Raw genomic sequence first — 26,963 nt, 5'->3', positions numbered from 1 at the left:
TCGCGGAGGATATGCTTTAAAAACCGGGTATTTGGTTTAGGAGCACCACTTATAGATCTAGCGTATTATCTTTGTTAGCTTGAGTACATCTTAGGGGAGCATCAGTAGCTGTAATACCGTTTGGTTGATCCATACACTCCGAGGGCGGAGTATCTAAGTGAGCAGTCTCGTGCATCTTTAGAGAGGAGCTGCGCCAGGTAATCGTCATCAATACAATTCGAGGTATCTGCATTATCGTCCTTAGGCCCTGACATGGTCTTCCTGGTGCTACTTGATTGATTTCCTGGCCGTTTGTTCTTGTCGACTTGAAGCTGGGGGGCGATGCCGATATCTTGCCGTTTGATATGACTAAGCATACAAACAAGACAAACAAGACAAACAAGCCTTGTTTACTTTTGTTATCGCGATAAGCTTAATAGGTATGTTTATCTTCACCCCTCGGACAAGAAAGCGATATATACATATATAACTTTGCATTTTGGGTTGCTGGATCTATTCCTCTAGCTCTGCAAAATGGCTGGTGCAATGTACTCTGATTCCCTGGCCCAGATTCACTCGTTAGACAGTGACGTACCTGAGTCCACCCTCGCGATAATTCGAATCAGTGAGCCTATCGGCTCCGCATCAGACGGCAATGCTGGACCAGATCGCTCGCCATCGAAGCGGGCCTCCGATGTTTCTACTGATGCATACGATAATCCAACTCCAGCTTCTTTAGAGGCGGACCTAACACATTATAAGGTGCGTCTTCGTTTTCAATCTTGGTTGCTAGCCTCCATAGAACAGCTAGCTAATGACCGTGTATAGGAATTGTTCTCAAAGTTACGGTTTTCCTATCTCGAACAAGTAACGAAGGAGAAGTTTCTACGCGCAATTGTTGGCGACCCTCCATTGGTTGTTGGGCATAGCGATAATCTAGAATTGGAGGCGGAGTTGGCGCAAGTGAAGGAAGAATTGCAACGAAGGAAAGAAGAAGTTCGGATTTCGGTGGAGGAAATGGAGAAGATGGGTAGAGACCTTGCCAAAAGTGATGATCCCCGGCCTTTCTGTCCCACTAAGTTGTTCGCTTTGCACTAATATCTTTAATACAGGATATGCAGCTGTACAGTTACAAACCGCCCAGCTTTCGGAGCTGCCTTCATCAATCGCAAACCTTGAATCAACAATTACACAGCTTCGTGTGGCACAATCGTCGAAGCTCCATGCACGTTCATCGTCGTCTCCATCCCAGAATCTTCCCCTTGATGCTACTCTTCACCTCCTGGCCGACAAGGACGCGGAACTGACGACTGTCAAACGAACATTAGCATCATCAGAAACAGCATTAGCCCGGAAGACGGCGGAATCTGAAGCAATGGAACGGGAGCTAGCCATCCTGGAAAAGAGGAGAAATGACGTTGTTGCGCAAGCCAAGGAAGCGCAGAGGCGGAAGCTCCAGGGAGAAAGTGACGGGCTGGAAGAAATGGGGAGATGGTATACTGGGACAGAGCAGGTGTTGAAGGAATTAGTATGATTGATGGCATTGTATTTTTATGTATAATCCGGCGTCTGGATAAAAGTCATGGATTACAGTTCTTGGACGAGAGAGCTTTATATAAAGGGAAACCGGTCGCTATTATGATATTTGAAGTTTTGAACATAACTCGTATTTCATGGTCATACACAGAGTGTTGAGGATAGCGACATCCTTTATTATTTTGGATTATTTTGATTATTTTTTCATTGTCTACTCTTCATCTTCCTCCTCCTCGTCGTCACCACCCTTCTCGGCAGCCTTCATCTTCTTGCGCTTAACGCGGCCTGGGCGACCACCACCAAGAGGAGAGGTAAGGGAGAAGTCGATGTGCTTCTGGGAGTCAAGTCGGACAACGAAAGAGGGGACGTTGACGATTTGCTTGCCGACACTAGATGATGCATGTTAGAGTGTATCCTTATACATAATCGTCATTTGAGAAGTAAAAGTTGCTGCATACCGGATGTGTCTCTGCTTGATGAGGACACGGGCGTGGTGGATGGACTTGGCCAATCCGAGTCTGTAGACACAGGTCTGGAGACGGCGCTCCAAGAAATCCTCGATCTTGAGAGCAAGGACGTAATCGAGCTTCATGCGGGACTCGTCGAGCACGCCGACACGTACAAGTCGTCGAATCAAGGCGTTACCCTCGAAGAGGCGCTTGGGGTCCTTCTCGTCAAGAGTAAGAAGCTCACTATAATGAACCCCATATATTAGCTTCCGCCCACCCCGCATAATCCTCACAATCGCAATTCGGGAGGGCCATACCGAGCAGCACGACGGATCTTGGACAGGGTCAGGTTGACACGCCACACTTCACGCTTGTTGCGGAGGCCATATTCGCCGACCAGCTTCAATTCGGAGTCACTAGAAATAGGCGAAGACGCGCAAGTTAGGAACAGTTTGCGCCAACGACATGAGCAAAAGCAAGCTAGTTGCTCAGTGGCCGGGAAGTACTAACAGACGAGCCGACTCGAATGCTGCGAGAATATATTAGCCGCTGTCCATCATATACGTATTAAAATGCAATGCAATTCTGAAATTGGTATACTCACGACGACGTGGGACCTTGTAGGTCTTGGAGTATGCGCGCCTGCAGACACAAAAGGTATTAGCAACTGTATATCCCTCGATCTCGCCGTCTCAGGGAAGACTTCACGTACGGAGCCATGGTGAATTATGTCGGGCTGGGCTGCACACCAAAGTTGTCGATATCGAAGGAAGAACAAGAAGAAAGATTGAAGTTCAAAGTTGCCGTTTTCATTTTTGAGTGGTGATTACCTAAGCAAATCGCTTCTCCCGTTTGGGTGAGGAGTTAGGGCTTAAACCCCAGCTTCCCAAAGCGCACGCTAAGCGAGAACCGCGAAGTGCAACTTTTGAGATATCCAAGCAGCAACTTTACCAGGTCGACAATACAGCAACCACCAAACCCTTCAATCAGCCGTCAAGATGGGTCACTCAGCCGGTTTGAGGGCGGGCACGCGAGTACGTTCTGCTCTTCTTGTCTTGCGATCGCTCGTTGGTGGTGGAATTATGGACTAACCTGGCTCTCTATCGAATAGTATGCCTTTTCTCGCGACTTCAAGAAGAAGGGTGTTATCGCTCTTTCTACCTACTTGAAAATCTACCGGTACGCTCGCTGAAGTGATATATTCGGTCCTAGAAAATTCGCATAACTGATTCGTGTTTTTAGTGTCGGTGATATTGTTGATCTCAAAGTCAACGGTGCCGTTCAGAAGGGGTTAGTTAACCGTCAAATCCATCCATGTTGATTCCTATCCGTTCCGTTCGTCCTCGATCGATTCGCATGAATGTGGTCCAAGAAGATTGCAAGAGACGGGAATTTTATAGGCGAACAGAGCCGCATTCGATTACTGGATGAATTGAGAAGAACCGGGTTTACTAAAACATTTTCGTTCTCTCCAGTATGCCACACAAGGACTTCCACGGAAAGACCGGCGTCGTATACAACGTTACCAAGTCCGCTGTCGGTGTCATAATCTACAAGCGCGTCGGAAACCGATACATCGAGAAGCGAGTAAACGTCCGCATCGAGCACATCAACCACTCCCGATCCAGAGAAGAGTTCCTCAACCGTGTCAAGGAGAACGCTATCAAGAAGCGCAAGGCCAAGGAGGAGGGTATCCACGTTCACTTGAAGAGACAACCCGTCGGTCCTCGGGAGGCTAGAGTAGTGAGCCTGAAGGGAAACACTCCAGAGACTCTTGCTCCTGTTCCATACGAGACGACTATTTAATTTAAGAAACCAAAAACGAAATTATTGAAATACCAATTTCTTTTTTTTAGCTCGTCTTAAGTTAAAAAGCCAGGGTCAAACGGGGTTTCTCTGTTCTACGAATTTTTTGTTTTTAATGTCGTTCCACGGAGCATAAGAGAGAATTCTTACTTTCCCCTCCTGTTGCTACAAAGGACATGATGTAGCCATCCCTTCGGTCGTTGATTGGGGACAAGGCGTCATAAACATGCAAGGCCCTGCGCCATATCAACGATTTTATTTCCAGAGGAAAAAGCTACTCTATGACCCAGGTTCCCTTGTATCCCCCAATCTAGGGTAGTCTTATAGATTTACGAACTACCTTGGCATATATTTCATCCAGTAGTTTAGTAGCACACTGGCAAAATGAAGTAAGCCCATCACTTGTGCTGGTCTGCTTAGCGCAAGTTAAGTTGTAAGATTAAGTAGAGGTAGAGATCACTGAGCAACTATGGAAGTGCTTCCTCGGATAGACGTAAATAGGATATAGAGGATAGTAGAGAAGCGATATGACACACCTAGGTACACCCCGTTCATTCATCCTGGGGGTAACACTATGATATCCCCGACATTATCAAAGAAATCACCCTCCGGCTCCAATTATATAAAGAAATTAGAATAAGAAAACCAAACAGGGCGAAAAACGCCATCAAGTAGACGGCAAGTCACTGATCCTCATTATCGGTATGGATACTTGAACTTTTGACCAACTCCACGCAGAACTCCGCCCATTCCGTCTTCTTTTCATGAGCCCCTGCTCCTCCAACCTCGATAATCTCTTCCTCAATGTGATCCTCGATGTATCTACCGTATTTACGGCGGTACTCTGATTTCACCTTCTCCAGGTGTCGTGGCTCCCAGTGCAAGCGGACTAGACGAGAAATGAGAAGCTCGGCACGGTCCCGCCCTGTGCCAGACTCCGTTATAGCCTGGTGAATAAGTAAAGCGTCACGCATGGGACGGTTACGGACACCGTTAAGAACATGGCCAAGAGTTTCACCCTAGAGGGGGGAGTTAAAATGTCAGTACTCTATGCATGAAGGAGCGTGAAAGGAGGAGACATACGACCAGGTTTCGAGATTTTGAGAGCATCGCCCGTGTGAAATTCTCCCGATATGCCATCTCATAGGCTTGCAAGACTTCTCGAATGTGGTTATTTCCTCTCACAATGATAATCTGTATCATAGCCGTCTCACCTCCGTCACGCGAAGTTACTGCACGATGGAGATCATGCACATCCTTTCGAATTAAGTCGACATTCAGTGGTGCATGGTCGGACTGTCTCTTCTCTTGCAAGGCTAGCAGAATGGCAACCCGGAACTTGTCAGCCTTGAGTTCAGTTTGCATACATAGCTCAAGGTTGTCTTGATATCTCTTGTCACGGAAACAAGCTTTAATCTCTCTGATTTCATCATTGGGCCTTCCGATGAGTGATTCGATAAGTAGCTCATGTCTAGTTCGGCTCGATTGATACCAGAAATTGGCCCATAGAGCTTCAGACTCCCATTGCCCGAGGGCAGTCGCATAGCATACTTTACCGAAATTTCCGGGCACCATCATTTTGATATGTTTAGCCATGTTGACTCCTTTTCTAGTCATAACTCTTAGATTCTTGTACGCGGCGCGGAGATCCAGAATCTCATCAGAGGTGAGATATGGAAGGATTTTTATAAGCGGCTTTGGGTTAACCTTCGAGTGGTTCAAGGCAGAATGGATCAACTTTGCATCATCCTTCGGGTCATAGATGTACGCTGGTTCTTTAGGTGTAATCACCTTAACTGCGCCCGAACCCATGCTAGTGGACAATCGCCTAATTCTTTCAAGCTGATCTTTGGATGTGTTTCCTGCCTTCTCACTATCCCTCTTACTTTTTTTGCGTCCGAGCGTTGCATTTCCACGACCACTGAGAGGTTCAATGTCGGATAACCCGTCGTCCCCAAGAGACGCTGGCCACTGGATCGGGGATATGCTTTGATATGTACCCCGATACGGTTCTAGAAGCGGACTTGCTGGTGGATTGCTACCATCGGGAAAGCTCCCTGGTATCTTCATTTGATCATCCGCAGATATTGTCAAATTGTTTGGCCTACTACTAACGGTTTGGCGTCGTGGTTTTATTTCCATGTACGAAGCCTGCTTCGGCTGGTTAACGGGCTTAGCTGAATATTGAATCTTGTCATGGCTCGCAGCGGGAGCGGGAGCGGGCGTCTTGGTGGAATATCTGACTTTCGATTCCGGCACAGCATACTGGTATACGTCTGGTTGACTATAGGTCTGCTGTGTGGGGATATTTCCGGTGGATATTGCGCGTTTATGGCCGGGAGTTTCCGTCGTGGCTTTCAAATTCTGAGCGGTAGCCGGCGTTTGAGCGTACTGCTGAGGCACATATCGTGAAGCAGGTATGCTAGGATATTGCGTAGTGGATGCCGTAGGGCTTGTGATATTAGTTCCGGGGATCACGCCAGGAATAGGACGGCTGTAAGTAGAGCTCTTCGGCCGCGGTGGTAACTCTGGAGCCGCAGGGGCTGCTGGAGGAGCCACGGGTTGTGCTTGGTAATACTGCGTAGGAGTTGCATATAGGTTTGGCATAGTAGGCAAATTTGGCATAGTAGGCATATTACTTTGTGGAACGCCAGTGGTCATATGTTCAGTTGGAGGAATATAACCTTCACGTTCGCATTCAGGAATTTCTGCCCACGCATCAAGGTCGATCTTAGATGACTTTTTCTCAGGCTGAGGAGGGTTTGCAGTAGATGACGGGTAGAGCTGCGATTTGAGCTGTTCAAATGCGTTTGTGAACCCGGATTTTTGCGCTGAAGGGTACTTCTTCTCATCACGAGAGTAAGCAGCGGGGGCAGCTTGCTCCTGATCGAATAAACTTCCGTGCTGGGTTGATTCCCTGGTTCGACTGCGGGAGTACCGTTGCCGATCCTTGGTAGTATATTCATGGCTTGAGTCTGAATCATACGTGCGCCTGTGGTCTGTGGGGGCTCTACCGCGGGACCTTGATCGTGGCCGCAAGTGGTGGTTGCTGGCGAGCGGATAGTCGTAAGGGTCGCCGTAGGCTAAGTCATCATCCTCTGAATCCGAATAGTATTCAGGCTCTGGGAGCCGAGACGACCGAGAGGAAGGGTATGCTGCTGACGACGGTTTGGGTGCCGGCGCACTATCGATATCCGAATGAGAGTCATATAGGTAACTCGACCGTTTGCTCTTGGAGGGTTTAGAGCTGGATGAATATCTAGGAGCTAGCGCCTGCTGGTCGGAGAGATAATAGGGATCGCTCGGGGCCGCTACAGAATGCCTTGAGCTCCTTGATGCCCTATGCCCCTCGTCATCGGACGGCGAAACCTCGCGATACTGACTTGGCGTGTGCCGCGAGCTTGTACGGCGAGGGGCCTCGTCTTCAAACGAGTCGTAATCGTAGTACTTTTTGGTTTTCTTCTCCTTTTCTCTAGGCGGAGACGGTGCGCGGACATGGCTGCGACTGCGACTATGGCTGCGGCCGTGATCGTGATCGTGGTCACGGCCGTGGCGCGACCTTGACCGTTCTCGAGATTTGGACCTCGACCGATAATACTGGTCTGGAATGCGGAGTGACATGGTGACGAGCTATTACTAGCTATGGCGCTCTGGCTGGATAAGGAAGCTTTTGAAAGGGCGAGAGCAGTGATAGCACTCCTGAGCCACGGCCGGCGACTCTGTAGCTTCAACAACACACGATCGAGTGTGAAGAAGAGATGCGAGTTGGTGGGCGGGCGGTACATGCGATAGCTCGAGCCTTGCGAAGTGGGTTTCAGCCGCTCTGCAAACCCTTGGATGAGAGAGCGCAAGCAACAGCTGCTTGGCCCCCATATATTTGCTTAACTTCACCCGCCGCCGTTGGTTCACATTGGCTGGTCACGCATGGTACCTGGTGATATAGTGCAAGCCAAGTGGGCCAGAATCGTGTTGTTTATCCCTGCGATTGGTTGTGCAGGGACATGGCGTTGGTCAGGATCCGAGGTTGCGATGCGCATGTTTGGCAGGCAAGCAAGAGATGTAAATCAAGCAACGAAGTTCAGAATGTAGTCATTATATATATGTCCAAGAAGTACGAAGTAAAAACATGAGCTTCCTCGTCCCAAACTTCGTCCCAAAAAAAGCGAAGAAACACCAAAAAAAGGGGTATCGCAAGTAAGACCACCAGCCTTGTCACTTGCGCCAAAAGAAACATGTACGGAGTAGTCATGACCGCTCCGTATAACCCTAGAACCGCCCTCGGTCGAGTGAAACCAATGTATAGAAACCGTTAGCTACAAATCACAGGGTAGGCGATCGATTAGGCCTTGAGTTTTCCCTCTTTAATCAGTCGATCCGTCATCCTCTTCTTGAGATGGACCATTGACATTGCTTGGGAGACTGGTCGACCATTCCTGCACCGAAGGAGACGAAGTGGTAAGAAAATAATCTATGTCGAGAGATGGGGATTGGACAACTCACATCAAATCATCATAAAGCATCTGCCCACCCTTGTCCTTTATATGTCCTTGAGAGCGCTTGTGCAGTATGTTCCCAGCCCTACTATCCAATTCCTTTATCTTAGCCCAGGACGGGCCACACTCTTCGATCAGCTCCCTCAGGCAGGTTTCTTCTTCAAGGGACCAAGGTCTCCGTATCTTCACATTAAACGCCGGCAACGTCTCAGCTATTTGTTCAAACCGATGCGGTGCAGTAGAGGCCGGAACCGTGTACGTGGTTCTAGCTGCCAACCTGCTATCCGCTGTAGAGTCTATACTAGAGCTTGCCGTCGCAGTAGGCCGTGGGGGAGCCGGTGTTTTGTGCGGACGTTCACGGCGTAGCTTTCGAGGACGGGTGTCCGTCTCAAACCCGGTATCCTCCTCACTCTCTTCGACATGGAAAGCATCTTCAGCGGTTCGCTTTTTGGGGCCATTTGGGAGGTGTCTATCAGATTGTGTGCTGATAGGCGATACCCTATGTGCATCAAGTTGCCGGTCTATAAAAGCCGCACGAGGCCTATCCTGCTTAGTCGACCTTGCAGTCCTAATTCCCTCTTCCGAAAGCCTCAAGATGTCTAATGATGAAAGTGGGGGAACTCTCTCTTCAGGCTCACTCCTGGATCGATCCTTTAGGGGTGGACCCTGGATTGTAATTACGGGTGCAGCCTCAGTTTGTAAATCTCGCGGGGGTGATGGGGTTGTCGCTCCAACATTCAAGAGTGCGTCATCATCATAATCGAGCAACTTTGCAGTAGGCTCATTGTGCTGGCCCCGTGGTGGAGCGTCTTCTTCCGCGGCTGGAAGTGTAACAGGCTTAGGAGGAGCGTTTTTCGCAGTACCAAGCCCAAGGAGGCGCTGGAGTGCGCCTTTTCCTTTAAATCGATGGCGCTGAGGAGGGCTTGGGCTCGCAATAGCCTGTGACTGTTCTTCAGCCTCCTTGCTAGTTTCCACAGATGTCTCAGGTGCAGGGCTCCTCTCTGGTGTAGGGTTCCTCTCCGCCGGAGGCTCAACATCATCCAGTATAGGTGACGAGATACGATCCAGGGTATGTCCAGGCCCAAAGCTTGATTGCTTGTCCAGTTCGGCCTGTAAGATCTTGGTCGCCTCTTCAATCGGCATCTGTGATTCCAGTTGCTTGTCGATGTCGCTCGCCTGTGCTCGAATCCAGCCTGCAATCCCAACAACAAATTCTGACCACGGAAACTCGGCCTCTAACTCGCCATCTTTTCCCAGACACCTACGGATTAAATCGATCCTTTCTTCAGCAATGCCAAGATATTCTTCGGGAATACAGCAGCTGTCATCCTCGAGGCCGTCCATTTGCCAACCCCGTATCTCGCCGTCGTCCTCTCCGAGAGAGGAACTAAAAAAGACGTCTTCCAACAATTCTTCGGGCTTGGAAGTTTGATTTGCCGCTTTAGACCGTAGGTTTGCTATAAAATGTTGGGTCCGTATCTCCAATCCTAGCTGGACCGTTTCTGTTTTGAGGTCATCCCCTTTGGAGGATGTGACCGACTCAATGAACGCAAATGGGAAGCTGTTGTCAACGGCCTCTATTAATGTAGTTGGTTGCGGTCTGATTAGGTCCAAAGCGAGTTGTGCCAGGTTAGCTTTTTGGTAAATTCCCCGTGGTTTCCAATCCAATGGTTTTATCGACGATAACGCTGCTACAAAGCGTTCGATAGGGATGAAGCTATCTTTGCTCATGCATTTCTTTTGCGCATCAAATGTCTCCTTGATCCGATTGAGCCTTGCTCCAAATTTTGATGTTTGAAAGTGTTTTGATATGTTAGCATATGAAAGCCCTGATGGTGTCAAGAGGCGGAGGGCTTTATTGGATGCAGTAAGAAGGTCAGGGAGAGTGTCAAGTATTAAGTGAAGGTCGACTTCTTCAGCTTCACGTTCAGAATCGTCGGCTTGAAACATCGTGGTGCCGGAGATGTTACCATGGTCTGCGTGCGATTCGGCGACATACGTTTGACTGATATTTGACTGGTGGCTAGGAGAGAACTCAAGACTATGTCTTGCTTCATTGGCACGACTCTCCGTGATGGGTGAAAGGCCTATGAAGGCAATTAGTGATTTATAAAGCGAATAGAGGCATTGGGGGAATGCAGAGTGTCGATTTGCTGTCTGGCTAGGCGGGATCTATCCCCACGATATGCAATGCAGTTATCTCGAGATGATTGACCAGAGTTATACACACCATTTCCCCTGGATGAAGCATCTGAAGTCCTTGGAGTCCGTAGCACAAATGTCTGTCCGGCAGCATAGTCGCTCTTCTGTGGAATTGAGGGAACCTTGAAGCTCGAGTGAGCTGGTGCCTCTCCAAGCTCCCGACTGCGGCTCCGCGTTAAACGCGAGCTTGTGCTTTGCTGATGCTTAGCGGATGCGGAGCGACTTTTCGGCGGTTGACTTTCGCCGCCTGGGGTGGCTCTGTGGGACCGCAACATGGTTGATGCGTGTGAGGCGTCGAGAAGCCAGCGACGTCGTAGATGTGATGTATCTACGTATATAAAGCTGCGCAGATATTGTTGCAGTCGGTATGATTAATGAAAAGTGAATGCAGGTCTCTATTGTTGATGTTGATGTTGAGGAGTTAGGGGTTGAGGATAGAAAATTGAGGTCAGATGTCGTGAGAATAAACAATGAGGGCGCTAGTCTAGATTTAGTTGTTATTGTCACGTGTATACACTAAACTCCATTGGTAACCCTAAACCCGAACCCGAACCCCAATCCCGTGACCTAACCGGGGATAAGATAAACCTTCGGAGATATTTAAAAACGCGGGGTGCGATTAACCTGCTTAGTCATGGATTAGCCGCGCGTCAAATTTCTCCATTATCTGATCTTCACCTAGGTATGTATCATTGGTCCCCATGTTATTCTCTAGGAAGATGTCCAGGGCGAAGATCCGTTGGGTTAAGTTTGAATCCTCAAGGCTACCGTTATGGCTCCGGCTACGCGAGCGGCTAGGACGCTTGCTCTACAGGAACCGAGAAAAAACACAGTCACTGAGAGTTTATCGTCTCCCATTTCATCGAATCATCAAATTCGAGTGTTATCCTGCTGAACTTGAGTCTATGCCATATGTCCGGCAAAACACCACAATCCGTGTTCCTCACGTCATAGAAGCGTACAGTTTTGAAGAGAGGCACCATTTGACCATGGAGCAGTGATAGCCTGCCATTAGATTATGTCTGGCTAGACATGCCTGAGGAGCAGAGGTAACATCGTGAAGGAGTTTACGGGCTATATCGAACAGCCACGAGGCCTTATTCCGCCCAAACAAGGGGCAGTCGGGTGGAAGACGATGGGGCCGGGCTACGACCATCAACTTAGAGATCGCCACTTCGGGCCCTTTAAGAATATTGCAGACTTCCACTATCATATTTGTCGCGGAACCCCACTTAAATACTAGGATAAGGCCATTTCTTATATTCATGACCCCTTGAGGTCATATACTATTAAGTATAACCATGCAGACATGTGTCCTAACAACGTACTGGTGAAAGATGGGAACATTGTGGCGGTTGTTGACTGGGAATTCGCCGGGTGGTTCCCTGAGCATTGGTAATATACGGGGTCCTAAAATACAATATGGATGGCGGCCATATCGGAAGGAATTTACGACGCCCTCGAACACACCTTGACCACCTATCCAGAGGAGCTCAAGGCAGAGTCTGTCATTTGGTCTCGTTATAGTACGTTTCATTACGAAGATCCACTTCCTACGGATCTCTCAAAACTTGATAACGAACGGAAGCTGGGCGTGCGGACGAGTTGCCCGACGCCCGAAAGGAGTAACGACCATGTACAGTGTAATCGTGGCCAAATATACGGAGCACACTAAACAGATCACGGCCGACTCGCACACATTTACACCAACGTACTACGTACAGCGAATAGTTTACCAAAACAGTGGACATTTCCTATCTTATGGGTACCCCCTGACTGGTGCACTCGTGGAACTGTGTCCTGCACCTCAGAAAAATCACATTCATGACCCCAGACTCCATATACTTTGCACGGAGTACGGATGGGCTAGTGGAAGGCGAAGGTAGATACGAGATAACGCCCAAACACTGGTGGTGCAAGGGGCACTCGCAGCCAAGGCCTAATGCTGTCCCAAGCATAAAATAGGGAAAACTCTGTTCTCATCGATAGATCCAGGTGCGATATTAGGTTGTTAGGAAGGCGATGTGATCCGTCTGCCGCCCTCTAGTTGGACCATTACATGCATGGGTGGCCCTGGCTTCCTATATCACATTGTCCCCTCCATGGGCAGTTTTATCGATTGTAACAGAACTGGTGGGCGCAGGCTCTCGGGCTAGTAACACCAGAGAAAGGAATATCTGTCTGCAAGCCTGTGGATCTATCCTGGCTGAGTAAATAGCTAGGGGCCTGTCTCATCGTGGCTGTTGCCCTTGAAACGTCCTACCTCAACCTGGCGTGTCGAGTCTGACAAGGGTTGCACACGCTCGCGCGGCCGCTTCTCGAGCAAGCCAGTTCCTCTCGGTCCGCAGAGGCAGCCCCTGGTGTCGCCGCTCTGCAACCTCCGCGGCCTGGTAAAAAGGGGCTTTCTCCGTATTATTTATAGAAAAAGAAAAAAAAGGAAAAACATCCGCCAAGACTTGACCGAGGTCGAGGCCTGGCTCAGAGCACGTGAGCTGGAACATCGAAAAAAAGCGACTCCAGCGCCCCCTTGAAATCACGACTAAGTCCAACATCTCTGCATCTTACCCTCATCGCTACCTTGAAGAGACCCTTTAACGACTTGGATTCAGGCAGACGTGCAGTGTCAAGCCTCAGACACACTCATTTTACTTTACTTTTGGGTACAGCAGCTGACAGAGTTTAATGAGCCCGGCGTATTCCTGGCTTCGTCATCGCATTTGCATTCAGTCCGCATCCCTCTCCATCAGCACATTACGACCTCGAGCCTCGCGGTAGCCGCCTAGTTTCTTTCATCTGCGATCTGGAATTGCTTTTGATCGACTCGACCGTGGAAGAAACTTGACTTCTGCCTTGGAATTTGGCAGCAAACGTCTGATCAGCAACCTCCGGAACTCCCGTCACAGCAGCCCAACATGCGTGTCCGGCCTTTCGTCTCATCTGCTCTCCTCTTCCTCTCCATCTCGACAGCCATCGCCGGCCCTCCCTCGAACCCGGATTCGAAGAAAAAACTCCCTTCCAAATCTACTCCGGACTCGGGTGCTGCGAAGCCCGTCCCCGAGGCTGTCGCCACAGATCGGCCCCAAACCAGGGACTTCAATAGTCCGTTCGATGGGAAAGATGGCAAACCTCACGCCGGGCCGTTTATAGAGACAAATGCAGAGCGAGACCGCAAGAAGTCTCAAGACGGCTCAAAGACCACGGACGATGACGACGAGACCTTCTCAGATCCAGATACTGAACATATCGCGCCAGATGGAACAAAGATCCCCCATTCAAATGATGGAGTCATGGACGACAAGAACCGTTCTGGCCCAAAAGAGGGAACCACAGGGACGGAGGGAGGTGTGTCAGAGAAATCCAAGGGAAAGGACACCAGTGAGGACAGGAAACCCGACCCTCCAAAGGAAGCACCGCCGCTACCTCATAGCGAGCAGAAGAAGATTCCTGGACAGGAAGAACAAACGGGGGATGAGGAAGACGAGCAGAAGAAGGGAACGAAGGTATTAGAGGTAGGCTGATTGGTATCAATTTGACATCTTTTTGACCATCATGTGCTAATATGGATTGTAGAAACCCGATGACTTGCCAGAATCCCCTCACTCGATTACCCCCCCATCTGGACCCGGGAAGTCAGACAAATCTCTCAAGCCTGGTATCTCCACGAAGCCCGGCTCATCTCAGTCTTCCACTACCAAGAAGACACCTTTAGAAACCTCAAACAACGAAATTATCCAGCCTCTCCATTCCTTTGTCCTATCCCTGACGATGATCCTCTTCTCTGAAATTGGCGATAAAACCTTCTTGGTTGCCGCTCTAATGGCTATGCGCCATCCTCGAATGATTGTCTTTTCTGCAGCTTTCAGTGCACTCGCCGTCATGACCGTTCTCTCCGCTGTCCTTGGTCATGCCGTACCTACCATATTACCCGCACACTTTACCAGCGCCCTTGCATCTATTCTCTTCTTCGTTTTTGGCATTAAAATGATACTCGAGGCACGCAACATGGCCCCAGACGAGAACGTCAGCCAGGAAATGAAGGAGGTAGAGATGGAGCTGGAGGAAAAGGAGCACGAGCAACGCCGTATGAGCCGTAGCCGCTCCGGTATCAGCGCATATGCGCTAGAGTCAGGACATGGAGGAATGCCACGAAAGAGTCGATCCTCCAATCACCGACTTCCCTCTCCAGAAAGTATATCTTCTTCGTCTTCGAGAGATAACTCTCCTTCTCGCGCACACACTATCGCAAATTTTACAGCTGGGATTAGCAACCTGTTTTCGCTTCTCTTAAGCCCCGCTTGGGTGCAAACCTTTGTGATGACCTTCCTCGGAGAATGGGGAGACCGAAGCCAGATAGCTACAATTGCTATGGCTGCTGGTGCTGATTATTGGTGGGTTACCTGCGGTGCAGTAATCGGACATGGAATATGCACTGCGGCCGCAGTCATTGGAGGGCGAGCTATTGCTGGCAAAGTTAGCATCCGAGTTGGTACGTTCCCTTTTCGCTATTTTCACTTCCATCAGCGAGCAGCTACTAACATATTCCTCTAATAGTTACTTTTGGTGGCGCCATTGCCTTCCTGGTCTTTGGCCTCCTCTACCTTTTCGAAGCGATATATTAAACCCTCGCAACAACTACTCGCTTTATATATCTTGCGTATTATCAGCATCAACACATTCCCTTCACCCAGATATGAATTACTACTCTCTACTTTAATTTCACTAATCCAACGTCTGGTACTTACTGTCTCTCATGAACTACTCATATGCCTTTAGGAATCCCCTTATCTTTCCCTTTAGTTCCCTTTTTTACTTCTTTTTTTTATATCTCAGATGTCCTACTGGAGTTCTGGTTTCTTTCCCTTGCCTCATAGAGCTTGTTCTGAGCTATCTTTCTACAACTGTTCTCATTATTGTACTCTTTTGGCTGCTAAGCACGCATTTTTATCCCTTATTTTCTACTTTATTGCCTTATTTATCTCTCATATCAATCCAAATCTCCTGATAAACCAGATCTACCACATTTATTCTCTATCTACCCCCCTATACTTTCCCTCTTGTTTCAACATTTGATCTATTTAACGACTCGAACCTTTCAGTATTTTGTTGATGTTTTCCATGAACATGCTAAGCACAGGGCAAGGTTGTCAAAAGGTGGAAAGGATATGATTTTCTTTATTATGAAGCTGGAGGATGGAAGATATTATTTCCATATATGCTAATCAATAAGATATTGTTAATCTGTGCAGCTGGTGTTCCAGTGTTAAAACGAATTACATGATTCCCTGTGCTGTGTTGTGATGTTGAGCAAACACCAATATCACTGCTGATATTGGTTTCACTTGTCTAAACAACCTTCTATTACCTCAACGGAAGAAGCCGTCTACTATACCTACTAGTGTCATACTAACTAGTAGAGGACTGAGGAGAGAATAAGAGAGATAAATTCCTTAAGAGCATCAAGGATCTCACCAAGATATCACACAACCTCAGGTCGCGTTCACAACGCTCACATCAACTTATACAACTCCAATAGCTAGCAAAGACAGAGGAAAGATCAGGCTCCATGGCCCAACTTGAAGTCCCCAAGCAACGCTCAGGCAGCCCGAAGAAAACATCGGAGCACAGCAAGGACTTTCCCTCCTTCTCATCCTCAGGATCCTCCTCGTCCGCCGATACTCCCGTTGTCTTCAGCGTGTTTTACGGTAGACCGCCTGGCCCTCCCTCTTCCGTGTCGCCTCATTCCAGTGCGCTCAAACATGTTTCATTCGAGACCAGGTTGAGCACCACATTCATCGAACACGCTCGAAGGAGGGCGAAGGAACCGCGAGGTCGAATATGGGAACGTCGCAAACACCGTCGGGACTGCGATGCTATGCAGTTTAGAGAAATCGCGTCTCTCGCGAGCACACACCAGGATCGGATACTCGAGCTATGGGGGGAGAAATGCTGTGTTATTTGTGAAAACCAGCCTGCTACAGCGGTGGTTTACCTGCCTATTTGCTGCACATATGACGGGTATTATACTCTTGCGGACGGGGATAAGCTGTTCGGGTTGATGCTGTCGATTGCAAAACTGGTGACAGACCTCGACTCAGACGTGAAGGTTCGCTCAGCTATTGGAAGCAATGTCCATACACCGTATATCAACGTCATAGCTGTGCCGGTCTGTTATGCAGAGGATAGCTGTCGCAAGGAGGCGAACTCAGACATCGTGAAGTTTTTAAAGGGGTTTGGATTCGGTGATAGCCATGCTGGAGACGAAGGAAAGACAGAGAGCTACGAGAATAATAACGAGGAAAGGGCGAAAGATGAACAATCACAAATATTCAGACCGCTCCTGCACCGTCGATCAACTTGCAGCTCAAAATTTGCCACAGATATGGCCATGTTTCGCGATGCGGTCGAAGCCGATGAATGGGAAGACAACGATGTCAGTGATAGCAGCGAAGATGGAGTACCGAACGAACCCCCTGTTCCCAGCATCCCCAGCAGCAGTCCTACACGAATGTATATGCAGGAGCGGATTCCACTACGATACACGGTGATTTGCGGCCAACCGATCCTCGACCAAGGCCAAGATACGACACAACTCGATGCAGGCCGTCTGACATGTCTTGTCTTCACTTCTCGATGGGAAGCTGGCCTACTAGAATCAGTCGCATGCACCAACAATGACCCGGAGACGTACCAAATTATAGCGTCATTCCATGAACGATTTATCATGGCATCAGCTGAATTCCGCTGCTGCATCTGTCCAGATCCGGTATTAGCTATGACGTTGGTACATTGCCCGATTTCCTTTAGACGAGATACTGAGAACTCCTCCGGCGTCCAACCTCATCGGCAATCAATGATCAGGCTGCTGCAGTATACCAAAGGAAGGTGGAATTACCCCGAGGCGAAAGCGGCGCTAGGATATGATGGGATTTGGCACATCAGCGACTTTGTGGTCCCGATATGCCATAAGGGTTCGTTATGTGAAAAAACAGCAAGGATTGCTGCCAGGCAGTTTATTGACGGTATATTTGCTAGTAGCACCAAAACCTGCTATCCAGATCTATCCCCCGATACCGACCTCCTTAGCGCATATTGGGTTGAGAATGGAGGTAAAACGCCCAAGGTGGTAGTTGAAAGAGTAGGGCTGGGGCTGTTTACCGACAGTGAGAACCCGGAGGACGCTAGGGCACAGGTGATCGCGAAGAATAACGAAGCTATTGGGGAACTCAGGCGCTTTGTCAAAGCCAGATACGAAAGTAGCGATGAAGCTATCGTTGCTGGAGGTTCTAGTGCCTTGTTCCCTGAACCGGATAGCAGAGACAACGACACGGGCCCATGTCTCCCCGAGTCGTTGCGTGAGGAGCTTATGCTGGAGGAAGGAAAAATCTACACATACACTATTGAAGATGAGAACGCTATTGGGCCTGCTGAGGCAGAAGAACTGGGTATACCGACATGGGGCGGATACCCTCTCTGCGAAGAGTCGGCCAAGCTCGTTGCCGCAGGATTTCACGAGACGGCGTTGATGAAGCCGATGATTACGATGGATGTTCTTAGGACACTGAAGGAGACGAGAGAGTCTATTAAAAGGAGATATCGTATACGTGAAGGCGAGGATTTCAAGGAGAAAATGTAGTATTGAATATCAAGATGTAACTAAACCACAATGGCTAAATAACATTCAGTGAAGGGGCTTATAAGTCAGGCATGCATGAATCACCGTATATAAGATTGAACGCAGACGGGATTAAATAGCAGATAATTTTTTTTTCGAGGATTTTTTGTTTTTCAAGTTTTTTTTTTTTTTTTTTTGAATGATAGGAAATTGAATAACCAAGGAGGGGGACCAAGGAAATTTTCTTCATACATGCATCACCACATACAAGATCAGAAAACCAGACTGTAGACATTTCACTGAGTAGTAATACCTTGGCGGAAGATTGAGTCCATTTCCCTGTGGCTGATAATTGGAGCCATAGGAAGAGTCAAGGTGAGTACAGGTGGAGAGGGAGAAATAAATATACCAGCAACGGTCTCAGCAACGGTATCAACAGCGGAATCAGTAGCGGAATCAGCAGCGGAATCAGCAACGGAATCAGCAACGGTATCAGCAACCATGTAAACATCGGTGTCAGCATCGGTAGTAGCATCGGTATCAGTATCGGTATCAACATCGGCATCAGCGTCCGTATCAGCAACAGTGTCAGTACTAACACTGGCATTAGCACCAGCACTGGCGCCTGGCGAAAGGGGCGGAGTGCGCCGTGGTGACTTTTTCTTATTAGCATTAGTCCAGTTAGATGGACCAGGGTCGGAGCTGGTGGATGACGAAGCTGGCGACGACGGGGGAGGAGGCGGAGAGTCTTTATAGTCGAGTTCGGGATCGGTATATAAAGGATCTCCCCATAAGTTACGGTGAATCACAAGTGGTGGGTATTCACTGCGAGCAGCGGCTTCATCGAGAGCAGCAAAGTCGCTGCGCACACCTTCAGGGTCGGGTGGTACGCGCTCTTTCCCCTTGTCTTGTCGTCCAAGGAGACGGTTTTTGAACTTTCGCGCCCTGAGGCGGCGGGCAGAAGGATGGAGGTTCCTGGGCTCGAGGGCCTGGACGTTGAAGATCTCGTCGACGTTGCGTGCCGTCATTTTGGAGATCGTAGTGGTGCTCCAATATATGCTTGATATATGACTGATATATGATCAAGGGTTGCTAGGGTATAGACTTGATGTATTGGATGGCCCGTAGATGTGTTGTAGCGCTCTGTATAGCTTTGTAGATGCTCTCAAGATAATAGGAGACAACTCAGGAATGGCTTGGTGACGGGAGAAAAGAAATATTGAGGAAGACAGGTGCGGATGGACGTTGGGGGAGCAATAAATGCCCCTTTGGCCACCAACATGTCAGTATTGCATCATGGACAGCATAGTGAACCTTGGATAGCATGAACCAGACCCGAGAAAGATGGTAGTCCCCCATGGGGAATATATGACATACTCATACCACGATTAAAAAAGGGAACAGCGACCTAGAACCGTGGAACCATGTAAAAACTCGAGTCATACCCGTATGTCGTTATCTTCATGTAGGCGTATTATTTGTATGGAGTATAGAGAACGACGAGGAGGGCAGCATAGGATGTGCATGAACAGCCATGTACATTCTATAGCTGTTCTTTGAGTCGAATAGGAGTAGGTGTCAACATGTCATAGATCAAGCGGCGGATATGTGAAAAAACTTGCAGCCAGGAACGATCCATGACTGACCATCATGGAACCGTGGTATCTGGCGAGTTGAACCAGCGTAGGTAGATAGAGATTTCGTAAGCAGAAGAGTATTTATATATTCATATATATGCTGATACTCCTACTCCGTAGACATAGTAGAAGTTGAAATGCATCACCTCTACGCATATGGCTTTGACGAAGATATTGTAAGGCAGATAGGTTTTGCCTAAGCCTTAGTATGATATCATCGGTGTTCTGGCACTGTTTCAGTGAGTCTGTGGGAAATCACTTACCCAAAGATGGATGGTCAGTGCCGATGTATTCCTCCCGAAATTTGTCGTACTAACTCCGTCTGAAGATTGAACGGTGAGCAGATGAAACACGAACACAGACGAAAAATGAATATACCCGCCCAGCTGAGCCGGAGGTGGACGATCCCCCCACGCATTGATAGACCCGAGCCCACAGCCTAAACCCTTTCACGGCCTCCAAAAGCCACGAGAGACACCTGTTATCGTGGCCATGACAAAAGCTCGTAAAGCAGGCTGATCGCAGCGAACGATATACAACATGTATGGCTGCTGTGGCCGCCGTGGCCGCCGTGCGTGCTGATCCCAGGCTCGTCCGGCTCTGCTCCCTTTCAAACGCAACCGGAGACTGATAAAAGAGACAGAGCTAACCCGCCTTATCTCGAGCGTCCCATGCGCTGCGTCAACAGTCTAAATGCCCTAACACGCTTGGCGAAGATATTAAAAGGCGCCGTTCGTGACGTTATGATATCATCGGGCAGCCGCACTGGTGGGCCGCGATTGGACGCGTTGCTGGGTTCCCCATGTGCGGCCGCTGTCTCTGGTCGAACCGCGGAAGGATATGCGGCGGAGAGAAGCCAGAGAGAAGCGAAGAAGCGATGCGGTGGCCACCGATATGCACGCGGGCATCGTGGATGGGCTGATCCTAACGCGCCAAGGGGCAGGGGGAGGCGATGACGATATCATTATAGTTGAGTATAGGAAGAGCGTTAGCAGAGTATCAGCATCATCAGGAGTATCACTTATTATCGTCTGAGTCCGTCTGGTTAGGGGGTTCGTCTATGGTAGTCTATGGTAGGAGTTCGTGTATAGGAGTTCGTATACTTGGGCGTACGGAAGAGGAAGAGAGGAGGACGGCGTGGTGCTAGATAAGAGTGACCAATGAGGTACGCGCGTTGGGGGAGCTTCTCCCGCTCTAGTCTAAGTACCCTCGAAGTACCTCCCGTCACATGGTTCTTCTTATCGAGATAGGACTCCGTGTATATATATCATGGACTCCCTCGCTTCTCTCTCTCTTCTCTTCTCTTCTTCTCTTCCTCATCTCATCGACAGTACGGAGCAGACGTCCGTCTGAGAGAGGTCTCCTGGTGCTGCTCTTCCGCCCATCCTTCGCGTCTCTGGTTCCCGCCACTAGCTCTTGGTTCGCTGAAACGACATCTCCTGACCTGACCAAGAGACATACCTCCTGATATTCTTAAACTCCTTACTTATAGACCGTTGTTGCACATATAAGCTTGCATTCTCGCCTAATTTGCGTGGCGGAATCCCTTGGAACCCAGCTGCATCACCAGGAGCACAGCAACATAACATAGTGGGAGCTGGTTCTTCCCTGCTGTCTATTACCAATTGAACTGGTTTCAGCGTTATTATTGAGAGACAGCGTTATTGAGCATCTCACATGGCGGACGAAGCTCAAGCTGGGTCGTCCCCAACTCAGTCAGACGTCAGCAAGGAAGATGTGGCAGCCAAACCGGCAGTCAAGTGGACAAAGTATCTCGGCCTGAGGGGCAAGGACTCGGAGCGGCTGGAGGAGAGATGGGCGCATAGGGAGAAATGGTCGATGGGGATACTCTCCGACAAGGAGACCGAGGAGGTGCCAGGTAGGTGTCTATCCTTTTTTTGACGAAGCTGCTGTTCTAACTTGTTACAAGGTACCATTTTACTGCTCGCTGCAAAGCGAAATGAACCTCTCGGCCTTAGACAGGCTCCCGCTCGAACATCTGCAACATCCTTGCCCTCCCCATACCCTCCCTCCAGGGCCTCGTCACAGGGTCCAGCAACCCAGTCGAAGCGGACGCCAGACGGGAATATAGTGCTAGATCCGCAGCCGGAAGAATCCATGAACGACCCGCTCAACTGGCCTGTCTGGCGTCGAGACCTGGCCCTGCTCTGTCTGGGCTTCTACTGCATGCTCGGAGGCGGTATGACTCCTATCCTGGCAGCTGCATATAACGAGGTCTCCGTAGAATACGGTATTTCATTCCATAAAGTCGCTCTAACCACGGGGCTATACATGTTGGGTCTTGGTCTGGGTTCGGTGGTCATGTCCCCCACTGCCATCTTATACGGCAAGAGGCCGGTATATATCGCTGGTGCTACGATGTTTATCCTCTCGGCCGTTTGGTGTGCTCTTTCTCCTACTTATATCAGTCTTGTCATTGCTCGCATCTTCCAGGGGTTGGCGGTTAGTCCGGTCGAGTGTCTGCCCTCTGCTACCATTGCAGAGATTTATTTCTTGCATGAGCGTGCCTATCGAGTGGGTATATATACCTTGTTGCTTTTGGGCGGGAAGAACTTGATTCCCCTTGTTAGTGCGGCTATCACGAATAGCCTAGGATGGCGTTGGATTTTCTGGTGAGTCTACATCTACTAAGAGTGCAATGCATGAATCAATACTGATCACCATTGCCAGGATTGTTGCCATAACTACTGGCTTTGGCGCGATTCTAGTGTTCTTTTTCGTCCCAGAGACGTTCTGGGATAGGACTCCACGGCTTCGCACCAAGAGGCCTAACATGCGCAGAAGCGTGTCTGACCTTGTGCACGGTAGAAGGGGCCGGTCCTCGCAGCCAGTTACTCCCGCCGCCGACGAGCCTGATAGGCAGCTTGGAGCCCCGCCTGCTGCTCTCAAGAAGCAAAAGGACGTCCACGTTGGATTTGCCGATGCCGAGAAAGCTGAGGCTGAAAAGGAAGCCAACCCAGCAGACTATGAAAACGATACTATCCAACCTCAAATCCCGATAGTAGTGACCGATCCCGAGGCCCAGCGGTCTATTCCCGTGTCCAGAGACCAGTCCGCAGACCCTACTGCCGGATTATCACAGCAGCAAATCTACACCAGTAACCTCCGCGCCAAACCACCAGTCAGCTTCGTCCAATCTCTAAAGCCATGGAACGGCAGAATAGCCAAAGATAACTGGTTCCGCGTCATGGTTCGCCCGTTCATTCTATTCGCCTACCCTGCCGTCCTCTGGTCATCCATGGTCTACGCCCTCTCCGTCGGCTGGCTGATCGTCCTCTCTGAATCCGTGGCTGAAGTCTACGCAAATCGCGACGCTTACAACTTCACTCCCCTGCAGGTTGGACTCGTGTATATATCCCCCTTTGTTGCAGGTATTCTTGGAACAATCGTTGCAGGCAGAGTCTCCGATATCATTGTTCGATTCATGTCTCGTCGGAATGGTGGTGTTTATGAGCCCGAGTTTCGTCTCGTGATGGCCATCCCTATCACTCTGGCTACTACTATCGGCCTGATGGGTTTTGGATGGAGCGCTCAGGAGAGGGATAACTGGATCGTGCCAACTGTATTCTTCGGAGTCCTCTCCTTTGGCTGTACGCTTGGAAGTACCACGGCCATCACCTTCTGTGTCGATAGTTACCGTCAATATGCCGGTGAGGCCTTGGTGACCTTGAACTTCAGCAAGAGTAAGTCTCTCTCCCACCTGTTTTTACTGACAATATGACTAACGATTAACCCAGATGTTCTTCACGGCTTCATATTCTCTCTCTTCTTCGTTCAATGGCTCCAAGCAGATGGTGCCAAAATGGTGTTCATTGCATTGGGCGGTATTCATCTTGCGCTCATGCTCTTCTCAATCCCCATGTACATTTACGGCAAACGTGCCCGTATGTGGACTGTTAGAAAACGTCTAATGGAGAAGTTTTAGATTCCCTGTCCCCTTCCATGTTTTTCTTTCTTTCTCTTTTGAATACCTGATATGTCCATGATTTGATATCTTCCTTGGCTGACGATATCTTGTTGATGTCCTTATGACTGCGGTTATGATACCTGCTTTGTTTAAAGAGCGCTTGATATTTTGAAGTTATATATCCTAAGATCTTACACTTTTCTTGATATTTACACATACACATACATACGTTATGTTATCTTTCTGCTAGGTGTTTGCATTGGCGATTTTTTCTCTCATCTATTTGGGTCGGTCTAGTGTCAAATTGTCTACATAGTCGGCGCCCGTTTTATCTATCTTTAATCTAAGCAAATTGTTATTACGATCAATGAGATCATGAAGAAATGATGTAATTCCGAAACCCCGCCTCAATAGCTATGCGAAAGGACGTGCCCAAAAGGACGGCCCGCATTCTTAGTATTTCTCGATTAACCAGTTTCGCATCTTGGTTTCGCTCATACTATCGAGCAGTTTCTGCTCTCCCCACCGAACATCGATATACCGTTTCACAAAAGTTTTGCCTAGCACCTCCTGAAGCGATGAATCAGCCTCCAAGGCCGCGATACTCTCTTCGATCGACCTCGGGAGGGACGTGGTTATCCCTAGGTTCTTGCGCTCTCCATCACTGAGATGTGCAGGATCAGCTGTGTATGCCGGCAATGTTAGCTATAGGTCTCTATCCGCCGGGATGAGAAATGTTACATACCATTGCACGCTTTGATTTTCAACTCTAGCTTCTCCTTCATACCTAGATATCCCGCACCAATCACAGCGGCCATAGCCAGATACGGATTCGACATGCCATCCATTGACTTGATTTCCCAATGTCCCTCACTGATCTTTCGGATGGGTGTTTCTCGATTCTGTTCTCCCCATGCAATCCATATGCCGCCAGACCATATACCAGGCAATACACGGCCATAGCAAGACTTTTGCGGGAACGTAAAGGCCAAAATGGTTGCGAAATGTTTCAACATACCTGCCAGGAATGCATCCTCATGCGTCGTTGGTGTGACTGATATGTGGACGTGCGATGCAGTTCCGGCATGGCTAGGATATGGTCGGGGGTATAGAGTTGCACGAACTCCGTACCTCTCAGCTACAGTGACGATGGCCTGTCTAGCTCTGATGAGGGTGTCAATGGAGGCCAGAGGACGGGCTGGTGGGAGGACGAATTCGAACTGTCCCGGTGATGACTCGGCGTGGAACTGTTCGATTTCAATGCCTAGCGAGAGTAATTCAGCTGCTATTTCTTCAGCGAGGGGCAGCGCTTTCCTTGTGTCCGATGTCATGTTCGACCATGAATGGTTCAGTGTCCAGGGAGTGAAGTAGTGTTTATCTTCAAGATATTGGTATTCAGGATCACGTTTGACATCAGATGCTTTCATGAATACAACTTCAACCTCGAAGCCTAGAAGTAGAGAAACGCCGAATTCGGATTTGCATTTATCAACCACATTCTGCACCATGGTACGAGGGCAACCTTCTTGGGGTTGACCATCTGGAGTCTTCCAGAAGGTCATTACCGTTGCGCTGTTAGGGGGCCCAGACTTTTTAAGATTTGGCGATAGAGTGGTGACGTCGGGTCGAAGGTAGAATTGACCTGCAGTCAGAGCACCAGGTTGCCCTAAGGTATCGTTCTGTAGTAAGTTCATAACGGCCATTGTGATTCCGATTGACTTTCCCTGCAGGATACGGTGGAATTGACGAGCAGGAACCATGCGAAGGCGCACAGTGGCTGTAAAGTCGACGAATTGGAGCCAATAAAAGTCAATATTTCCAAAAACAGAAGCAAACCGCTGTGCCGTTTGAATGCTGGTTTCTGAGGGCTTCTGAGCGAACAGTTGAGGGAATGGGGTTTCTTCAGTTTGTTGTAGGCTTAAAATAGTTTCGAAGCTCACTCTTTGGCCAAGTCCGTAGAGTTCGTTGGAGTTATTGAACAGGATGTCTTTGACCGAGTCTGCAGCCTGTTCAATACTAAAATCACCCTTGTAAACGTACTCGGTGAACACCTAGAACGAGTGTATTTAGCCACCTGGATTTGTTGAGAAAGGGGGGCATCAAAAATTGTGGGGAGGGATATACCGATTCCAACGCTTGCCTAAATTGAAGATTAGCCAGCCAAAAGGTTTCAGGATGGAAATGACCATCAGTGCTCCAAAGGAGTTTAGATGTTGGGACCAATTCCATTGACTGACGAAGGACCGATATCTGGCCATCCCGGCTTATCATGGGAAATACCTCTCCCAGGTCCAGATAGACGTTTTTAAAGGTATTCGCCAGATATCCCGCCTGTCTCGTAAACGGGTATGACGAGTGTAGAAGGACAAACTTGATAGTATCATATTCTTCTATGACAGGCTGGAGGAGAGCGGGATCAGAGAGGCTCAATTCTATGTCTGAATCACCCAGACCCGTATGGAACTGGACGGGCTTTGTCCTCCCGCTGGTAGCCTGATGTTGACGGAGGATTTTAAAAACCGACAATACCAAGTAGTCATTCAAGGGCTTGTGTTCAATACGACTATTCCCAGTTGTCGATAATGACTGAAAATAAGCATTAAAACTTCGAAGGACATCATCAGCTGGGGGCGTTTTGATCGCTAGGCCAGACCGATAGCAGATGATGGATTTAAATCCCACGACGTCCACGTCATCCAAGTAGGCCCTGATGCGGCTCCTGAACGCCCCCTCGAAGATGCATAGGAGCTGTGAAGAAGAGTATTTGCCGAGAATGAGACCGTCTTCGTCTCCGGGTCCAGGAGTGGTATCGACGTGGAACTCGTCATCCTTTGCCTTCTGCAGAAGCACCGTCAAGATCGATGCAGCCAGGACTTCAATCCGAACGATTCTCTTTGTAGATCCAGGAGTAAACTGGTCATGCCACTCATATGATTCTGCATGAACGAGGTCGAGGCCGTCGTCGAGGAGCAGCATATGCGTCCCCTGAAGGCATTTCCTCACCACCTTGTCATAATCGGTCCTAACCGCCTCTTCTCTTGCTATTTTGATGGCATCCCATTCTGCAGGACAGCCATAGAAGTCTGCCAGCTGGCTGACTGCTCTGATATGAGGAAGCGACTTGCAGCTGTCCGAGAGCAGCGATTCCCCCTGGGCCTCAGATACGATGCTCTCGAGGGGGTATTTAGTGTAGTCTGCCGCATGGGCTGCACTCAAGATATTATGTGCATGGTTGTCGATGATCGGGTGAGTTTGGATGAGCCGTCTAAGGGCTTGGATGTCTGCCATTTAGTCCTGGATGTGATTCGTTGTCTCGTCTTG

The 26,963-nt window shown here is 49.0% G+C and overlaps 10 protein-coding genes across 10 annotated transcripts; 5 read left to right on the top strand and 5 right to left on the bottom strand.

The window, feature by feature from the left end:
• Positions 1-513: 513 nt before the first annotated feature.
• On the top strand, positions 514-1,513 carry GIQ15_05050 (uncharacterized protein; the record flags this gene model as incomplete). Its single annotated transcript, XM_033552467.1, has 3 exons — positions 514-741; positions 808-1,009; positions 1,092-1,513. The coding sequence occupies 3 exons, from the start codon at positions 514-516 to the stop codon at positions 1,511-1,513; spliced, it is 852 nt and encodes a 283-aa protein (XP_033406197.1).
• Positions 1,514-1,726: 213 nt separating this feature from the next.
• GIQ15_05049 (40S ribosomal protein S9) lies at positions 1,727-2,684 on the bottom strand (the record flags this gene model as incomplete). Its single annotated transcript, XM_033552466.1, has 6 exons — positions 1,727-1,904; positions 1,974-2,207; positions 2,282-2,380; positions 2,475-2,493; positions 2,569-2,606; positions 2,677-2,684. The coding sequence occupies 6 exons, from the start codon at positions 2,682-2,684 to the stop codon at positions 1,727-1,729; spliced, it is 576 nt and encodes a 191-aa protein (XP_033406196.1).
• A 278-nt stretch (positions 2,685-2,962) lies between these two features.
• On the top strand, positions 2,963-3,770 carry GIQ15_05048 (60S ribosomal protein L21; the record flags this gene model as incomplete). Its single annotated transcript, XM_033552465.1, has 4 exons — positions 2,963-2,998; positions 3,076-3,143; positions 3,207-3,254; positions 3,440-3,770. The coding sequence occupies 4 exons, from the start codon at positions 2,963-2,965 to the stop codon at positions 3,768-3,770; spliced, it is 483 nt and encodes a 160-aa protein (XP_033406195.1).
• Positions 3,771-4,453: 683 nt separating this feature from the next.
• GIQ15_05047 (annexin ANXC4) lies at positions 4,454-7,391 on the bottom strand (the record flags this gene model as incomplete). Its single annotated transcript, XM_033552464.1, has 2 exons — positions 4,454-4,789; positions 4,854-7,391. 2 exons carry the CDS (start codon positions 7,389-7,391, stop codon positions 4,454-4,456), a joined length of 2,874 nt encoding a protein of 957 aa, XP_033406194.1.
• Positions 7,392-8,266: 875 nt separating this feature from the next.
• GIQ15_05046 (uncharacterized protein) lies at positions 8,267-10,740 on the bottom strand (the record flags this gene model as incomplete). The annotated part of the gene is made up of 2 exons (XM_033552463.1): positions 8,267-10,350; positions 10,494-10,740. The coding sequence occupies 2 exons, from the start codon at positions 10,738-10,740 to the stop codon at positions 8,267-8,269; spliced, it is 2,331 nt and encodes a 776-aa protein (XP_033406193.1).
• Positions 10,741-13,377: 2,637 nt separating this feature from the next.
• Positions 13,378-15,084, top strand: GIQ15_05045 (transmembrane protein 165; the record flags this gene model as incomplete). The annotated part of the gene is made up of 3 exons (XM_033552462.1): positions 13,378-13,974; positions 14,036-14,951; positions 15,017-15,084. The coding sequence occupies 3 exons, from the start codon at positions 13,378-13,380 to the stop codon at positions 15,082-15,084; spliced, it is 1,581 nt and encodes a 526-aa protein (XP_033406192.1).
• Positions 15,085-16,028: 944 nt separating this feature from the next.
• GIQ15_05044 (uncharacterized protein) lies at positions 16,029-18,098 on the top strand (the record flags this gene model as incomplete). The annotated part of the gene is made up of 1 exon (XM_033552461.1): positions 16,029-18,098. The coding sequence occupies one exon, from the start codon at positions 16,029-16,031 to the stop codon at positions 18,096-18,098; it is 2,070 nt and encodes a 689-aa protein (XP_033406191.1).
• Positions 18,099-18,118: 20 nt separating this feature from the next.
• Positions 18,119-19,105, bottom strand: GIQ15_05043 (uncharacterized protein; the record flags this gene model as incomplete). Its single annotated transcript, XM_033552460.1, has 2 exons — positions 18,119-18,132; positions 18,769-19,105. 2 exons carry the CDS (start codon positions 19,103-19,105, stop codon positions 18,119-18,121), a joined length of 351 nt encoding a protein of 116 aa, XP_033406190.1.
• A 2,286-nt stretch (positions 19,106-21,391) lies between these two features.
• Positions 21,392-23,660, top strand: GIQ15_05042 (member of major facilitator superfamily multidrug-resistance protein; the record flags this gene model as incomplete). Its single annotated transcript, XM_033552459.1, has 4 exons — positions 21,392-21,593; positions 21,645-22,347; positions 22,406-23,418; positions 23,473-23,660. The coding sequence occupies 4 exons, from the start codon at positions 21,392-21,394 to the stop codon at positions 23,658-23,660; spliced, it is 2,106 nt and encodes a 701-aa protein (XP_033406189.1).
• A 435-nt stretch (positions 23,661-24,095) lies between these two features.
• Positions 24,096-26,930, bottom strand: GIQ15_05041 (developmental protein FluG; the record flags this gene model as incomplete). Its single annotated transcript, XM_033552458.1, has 3 exons — positions 24,096-24,325; positions 24,388-25,693; positions 25,923-26,930. The coding sequence occupies 3 exons, from the start codon at positions 26,928-26,930 to the stop codon at positions 24,096-24,098; spliced, it is 2,544 nt and encodes an 847-aa protein (XP_033406188.1).
• Between the last annotated feature and the right edge of the window lie 33 nt (positions 26,931-26,963).

This window comes from Arthroderma uncinatum, assembly GCF_011692745.1.
Source record: "Arthroderma uncinatum strain CBS 119779 chromosome Unknown scaffold3, whole genome shotgun sequence".
Classification (NCBI taxonomy): Eukaryota; Fungi; Ascomycota; class Eurotiomycetes; order Onygenales; family Arthrodermataceae; genus Arthroderma; species Arthroderma uncinatum.
The sequence above is the reverse complement of the archived record's forward strand: the minus strand, read 5'-3'. Positions and strand labels throughout refer to the sequence as shown.